Genomic DNA, 6,747 nt, shown 5'->3' on the forward strand with positions numbered 1-6,747 from the left:
AATCTCATTGTGTTTGATTACAATGGTTTAGTCAATCTGCCATTAGACCCATGGCATTTATTTGTGAACAAACAAATGCTAAAGAATCATTTATTCTCCACTTGATCTAAAAATCATTCGTCCACTGAAACTGCAATCTGCATCAAATCCCACGACACAATTCTGTAGTCAAAACGCCCAATCAATCATGGTTGTGTGAAAGATAAGGCAAGGATGATCCCAGTAAGCATTTAAGAGAATTGTGCTGCTGCAAGAAGATACGAAAGACACACTTATCAAAATTTCTCACGGGTAGGAAAATCACAAAAACGAAGGAGGGGATCAAGATTGACGAACCTTTGACATCATGTCCTGAAGTACGGGTTGTTGGCTCTCCCCTCATCCTTGTACTTGGTCTACTCAGCCGCACGCACCCTCGATGTAGCCACCGCCGAGATGTTGTAAGGCCGTCATGCGGGTCGGCGCCCTGAGGGCGGGGGTCGGATTCAGGGCGGGCGCTCTCCTCGGAGAGCTCACCGGCTCCCGCGACCCTTCTCTTCATATCCCTGCAGCGGCGGTCGAGGTGGAGGTGGTTGCACCCGGTGTCCACACAAGATCAATATTAATCTTCAAAAAGTGATATATTGCAAACTTTAGCAACAATGGCCACTCTGCACGCACACTCCACAATGATTTGATGTTGAATCCTGCATATACACGTAAAGTTGACCTCGGTAATGTTTCTGGGAGGGCTTGTGCATGTGGATGCAAGTTTGCAGATGCTGATCATCTCCGAATAGAGGTACATCTTGGTTCGATGGCCATCAACACATTATCACATCTGCAAGTTATGGGGAAAATTAGTTGCCCCAACAATCAGAATAGTATATGCTCATCATCTCTGAATAGAGGTGCATCTTGGCTCGAAGGCCGTCAGCACATGATCTGAATAGAGGTACATTTTTGGCTCGATGGCCGTGAGAACATGATATCATCTGCAGGTTATGGGGAAAATTAGTTGCCCAAGCAATCAGAATAGTAGATGCCGATCATCTCTGAATAGAGGTGCATCTTGGCTCTAAGGCCGTCAGCACATGATCTCATCTGCAGGTTATGGGGAAAAAATACTTGCCCAAGCAATCAGAATAGTAGATGTTGATCATCTCTGAATGGAGTTGCATCTTGGCTCGAAGGCCGTCTGCACATGATCTCATCTGCAGGTTATGGGAAAAATAGTTGCCCGAGCAATGAGAATAGTAGAGGGGAGCGAGGGCGAGTGTAAGACTGTACGTGCACCCGAGGAGCTGGAGGGCATGAGCGCGAGGGCGAGTTGTTGAAGTCGAGATGCCGTCCAGGCCTATGATCACGTCGAGGTGCGGGAGGCCGCAGTCAGCACCACCCTCACCGTGGTTGGGACCGAAGATTGCTTCATCTCTTGGCGATGAGCCACTTGACAATCTGGAATGTGAACTGCACACCGCTTGCCAACAACGACGCGGGGCAAGGCATCATTGGATCAGATCGAAGCCCTCCTGCTGCATCACGGCGGGGTAAGGCAACATAGAATCACATCAGAGCCCTCCTACTGCATCACGATGGGTAAGGAATCATTGGATCAGATCGGAATCCTCCTGCTGCATGAGAGAATAGAGCGGATGTGGAGATCACACAAGGGAAAATGCAAACTTTAGCAACATGACCAGAATATTAACTTCCTAAATCTCAACCGAGGCATAAATTGAGGCATAATCTCCCGCGGCCCTTCTCCTCATATCCCTGCAGCGGCGGCCGAGGTGGAGGTGGTTGCGCCCAGTGTCATGCGACTTGGGGATCGCCGCGGCGGCGACGACGTTGGGGGTGGCGGTGCGCATGATCGTCATCGACAGAAGCGAGCGAGGGGACTCCCTCCTCCTTGGTCCCTCCGCTGCGGTCCTTCCTCTCTCTGGCGACGATGATATTTTGCAGGGGAGAGATGAGATCGGGAGCGAGGGGTGGGGGAGAGGGGTGAGGTGGGTGTGGTACGTGTGGGCTGGTTTTCGGGAGTGCGAGCGAGATCGAGTGGTTTTTTTTACTCTGTGCGATCGAGGGGGTGGGGATGGGGATCGATAGGTGGTCGAACGGTAGAGGGTTTTCTTTTTGAATCGGTTTTTTTCTATATCTAATCTATTGGTTTTTGGAGGGATGAAAAAAATCGGTGGGACTGCTAGCGGTGGCAGGGGAGGTACATATTTTGTCCTGGGTGAACCGGTTTGGTTTAAGAAGGGATGAAAAAAATCGATTGGCTTAAGGAGGGATAGAAAAAAATCGATGAAACTGTGCCTGGTACCGACGGGGATCTGCTGTGGTCGAACCATCACGACAGACGACAGATCCCCTTTAATAGTAGAGAAAGATTTAGGAGAGCCCATATATATATACTTAAATGGAGATATTTGTTGGGTAGATGCTGGAAAAGAAGTCTCAGGCCGGGCCCATGGGCCCTTGTCGCTCTGTTCCCTCTTCGCTGCGCACGGCTCCGACTCCGTCGCCGTTACCGCCGCGCATTGCCCACATCCCACCGCCGCGGGCGGTGGCTCGGCACCCCAGTCATGCCACCGCCGTTTTTTCTTGATTACCTCTCCTTTCCCTCCCAGGCGGCCATAGCATCCGGCCGGTACCTCATCGCGCCGTCGCGGTCATCCTCCGCCGATTTCCCCTTGCCCCCCAGCCGCGCGCCGTCGCCAGAAGCGATGGGCCCGCCACGCCCACCGCCGGCGTTCCTTCCGCCACATATGTACCGCCATAAGCCGATGAATCCCCCACTAATCGCTTCGGGCCGCCACCGTCGCCACGAGCCACCCCGCCGGAGCGCCGTCTGACGGTAACCCATTTCCTACCATTATCCCCTTTCCCGTTCTTGAGTAAGACTACTCGTACTTCTCATATGTGTCAGTTTCTCGGTGGCTGATGCAGGCAACACAGCGAAAAACTGTAGCCTGCTAGATATTATCCTGATGTGAAATTCCCCACGGTGACCAGAGCAGCAGCCAATGCTGAATAATACTCCCTACTCGGTCTTGCACCTCACATTGTGTGGTCCAAGAATCACCACAGTTCCGGGCAAGCTGGACATTCAACTCCTGCAGATGCGACGAATGATGAGCTAATTTTCAACAAAAACCAGACACAAGTCAGAGCACGTTTCCACTTAGTACGTCGTGGCGCTAGATCGTCCAAGGATCCAAGCAAACATTACCTTCATGCCGTTCTCCTTCTCCTTTCTTGGCTCCCTCTGAAAAAATCTCCCTCCTTTGTTCTTCACAGTAGAGGCATATGTGAGAGAATCCTGAATAGGCATGTCTCCCCTCCCAGTTTTTGTGCTCCTTTCATTGATTTGTCTCTGCAGATCCGATGATCGCCTGACTCCTGCAAAGCCGCTCTCCGCCGGCGACAAGCTCGTCTCGAGCAACGGTGTCTTTGCCCTTGGCTTCTTCTCCCCCACAAACTCGACTGCGGCCTCATACGTCGGCATATGGTACAACAACATCCCCAAGCGGACGTATGTGTGGATTGCTAACCGCAACAAGCCGATCACCAACGGTTCTCCCGGGAAGCTGGTTGTGACCAATAACTCTGATCTTGTGTTGTCTGACTCCCAAGGCCGCGCTCTTTGGACAACCATGAACAACTTCACAACCGGAGCCACGGGAACTTCTGCTGTACTGCTTGACTCAGGAAACTTTGTCATCCGGTTGCCCAACAGCACGGACATATGGCAAAGCTTCCATTACCCAACCGACACCATCCTCCCTGACATGCAATTACCACTGAGCGCAGATGATGATCTCTACACTCGTCTCGTTGCTTGGAGGGGCCCTGATGACCCAGCCACCAGCGACTACTCCATGGGCGGTGACTATAGTTCAGACCTCCAGGTTGTCATCTGGAATGGGACCACACCTTATTGGCGTAGAGCTGCGTGGGATGGCGCGCTGGTCACTGCCCTGTATCAAAGCAGCACTGGCTTCATCATGACCCAAACAACTGTCGACATAGGGGGTAAGTTCTACTTGACATTCACCGTCTCCAACGGCTCGCCAATCACGCGGATGATTCTGCACTACACGGGCATGTTTCAATTTTTGGCATGGAACAGCACCTCATCGTCATGGAAGGCTTTCATAGAGCGGCCTAATCCTATTTGTGACCGCTACGCCTATTGCGGACCATTTGGTTTCTGTGATTTCACTGAAACAGCTCCGAAATGCAACTGTCTCAGTGGGTTTGAGCCTGATGGTGTAAACTTCTCCCGAGGGTGCCGGAGAAAGGAGGAGCTTACATGTGGTGGTGGAGATAGTTTCTCAACCTTGAGTGGCATGAAGACACCCGATAAGTTTGTGTATGTCAGGAACAGAAGCTTTGACCAATGTGAAGCAGAGTGCAGAAACAACTGCTCTTGCACCGCATATGCTTTTTCTAATGTGAAAAATGGCAGCACGTCTAGTGACCAGGCCAGGTGCTTGATTTGGTTGGGGAAGCTTGTCGACACAGGAAAGTTTCGTGATGGTAGTGGCGAGAACCTGTACCTTCGTCTAGCCAGTTCAACAGGTATACACCTTTCCTTATGCGCTTATGGATTGTATGGTGTGATCTACCCCTTTTATGTCGAATGCTAGACGTGGCTTAGGATGACATACTAATCACGAAAAACACAACACCGCCAGAAATGCATGTTAAATTTTGAAAGCATCATTCTCTTGCTGGACTATATTTCTGCCTTTCTGCAGTTGAGAAACAGAGTAATGTATTGAAGATTGTACTCCCAGAAATGGCTAGATGCGGTTAGGATGACATACTAATCACGACAAACATAAAACATGCAAAAAAAATCTATGTTAAATTTTGAAAGCATCGTTCTACTCCTGGGTTATATTTCTGCCTTTTTGTAGTTGACAAAGAGAGTAATGTACTGAAGATTGTACTCCCAGTAATTGCTGGTATTCTGATACTCACATGCATCAGCCTTGTGTGGATATGCAAGTCAAGAGGTAAAAACAATATTTGCTTTACTTTCTCAGGGTGCAATTTTCATGAGTTATTCGTAAGAGACAATATTGACATGAACCTATTTTTGGCAGGCAAACGACGAATCAAGGAAAATAAGAACAAATATACAGGTCAACTGTCGAAATATTCCAAATCGGACGAACTTGAGAATGAAAGTATAGAACTTCCATATATTTGTTTTGAAGATGTTGTTACTGCAACGGACAATTTCTCAGACTGCAACCTACTCGGGAAAGGTGGCTTTGGAAAAGTTTACAAGGTAACAATTTTTAGCCTGATTATCGGGAAAAAGTTGCCATTTGTTGTTTCATTGAAAATGAAGTCTTTATGTAGGGACGGTTAGAAGGTGGCAATGAAGTTGCTGTCAAAAGGCTTAGTAAGAGTTCTGGGCAAGGGGCTGATGAGTTCAGAAATGAAGTGGTTCTGATTGCCAAATTGCAGCATAGAAACTTAGTTAGGCTTCTTGGTTACTGCACTCATGAAGATGAGAAGTTATTGCTATATGAATACTTACCTAACAAAAGCTTAGATGCCTTCCTTTTTGGTATGTTCTGCTCTTATGGTCACATATCAACATTCTTAGAATCACTGAATTCGTGATGGTTGTTAATGCTTTCAATTTTCCAAACAATTTGCAAGATACCACACGAAATTTTGTGCTTGATTGGCCAACCCGATTCAAGGTAATTAAAGGGATAGCTAGAGGGCTTCTTTATCTCCACCAAGATTCAAGGTTAAAAATAATCCATAGAGATCTCAAAGCAAGCAATGTCTTGTTAGATGCGGAAATGAACCCTAAAATATCAGATTTTGGTATGGCAAGGATCTTTGGAGGAAATGAACAACAAGCGAACACTATCCGTGTTGTTGGGACATAGTAAGTAATATATACACTAGCTAAGGCTTAATATTGTAATTTTCTTCCACTTAACTAATCAATGTTTTTGGAATGATTCAAACAGCGGTTACATGTCTCCGGAATATGCAATGGAAGGTTCCTTTTCTGTCAAGTCTGACACATATAGTTTTGGCGTTCTAATGTTGGAGATTGTAAGCGGGTTAAAGATCAGTTCAACCCAACTCATCATGGATTTTCCCAGCCTTATAGCTTATGTAAGTTCACTACTATGCACTGAATTTCTTGCAACTCAAACACTCATTATAAACTGACTATTTCATTATGTTCAGGCCGGTGTAAGCCCGCCGTTGACGCGTCAAAGTAAAACTGACTATTTCATTGGTTTAGGCATGGAGCTTATGGAAAGATGGAAATGCAAGAGAATTAGTGGACTCGTCCATTGTGGAGAACTGTCCACTTCATGGAGTTCTGCGTTGTGTTCAGTTAGGTCTGTTGTGTGTTCAAGATGATCCAAATGCTCGTCCACTCATGTCATCCACTGTGTTCATGCTAGAAAATGAAACAGCCCCACTTCCTACTCCGGAGGAGCCTGTATATTTTAGGAAACGCAAGTATGTAATTCAAGATCAGAGAGATAACCTGGAAATATCTCTTAATGGCATGACTATGACGATGCAAGAGGGGCGATAAATGTTTAGTTACATTGTTTCCCTTTTTGTAAAAGTCTCTAATTTGTACAATTCAGCAATTCAGCGATCTATGTTCTTACGGACAAACCAATAGTTTATGGAGTTGTAATCCTCTTTATGTGCTACTTTCATAGGCGGTTTCGATATCTTGTGAAGTCCAATGGTTTGTCATTT

At 47.1% G+C, this 6,747-nt stretch overlaps 1 protein-coding gene across 2 annotated transcripts; it reads left to right on the plus strand.

The window, feature by feature from the left end:
• The first annotated feature begins 3,036 nt into the window (after positions 1-3,036).
• LOC123428272 (G-type lectin S-receptor-like serine/threonine-protein kinase B120) lies at positions 3,037-6,747 on the plus strand. Of its 2 annotated transcripts, none has more exons than XM_045112463.1 (7): positions 3,037-4,566; positions 4,908-5,006; positions 5,097-5,284; positions 5,359-5,569; positions 5,665-5,902; positions 5,988-6,138; positions 6,272-6,747. In XM_045112463.1, the coding sequence occupies exons 1-7, from the start codon at positions 3,315-3,317 to the stop codon at positions 6,572-6,574; spliced, it is 2,442 nt and encodes an 813-aa protein (XP_044968398.1). In that variant the 5' UTR covers positions 3,037-3,314; the 3' UTR covers positions 6,575-6,747. The 2 variants fall into 2 exon arrangements, with proteins under 2 accessions (XP_044968398.1, XP_044968399.1); XM_045112464.1 differs by having other exon boundaries at positions 6,214-6,530.

Source organism: Hordeum vulgare, chromosome 2H, assembly GCF_904849725.1.
Source record: "Hordeum vulgare subsp. vulgare chromosome 2H, MorexV3_pseudomolecules_assembly, whole genome shotgun sequence".
Classification (NCBI taxonomy): domain Eukaryota; kingdom Viridiplantae; phylum Streptophyta; class Magnoliopsida; order Poales; family Poaceae; genus Hordeum; species Hordeum vulgare.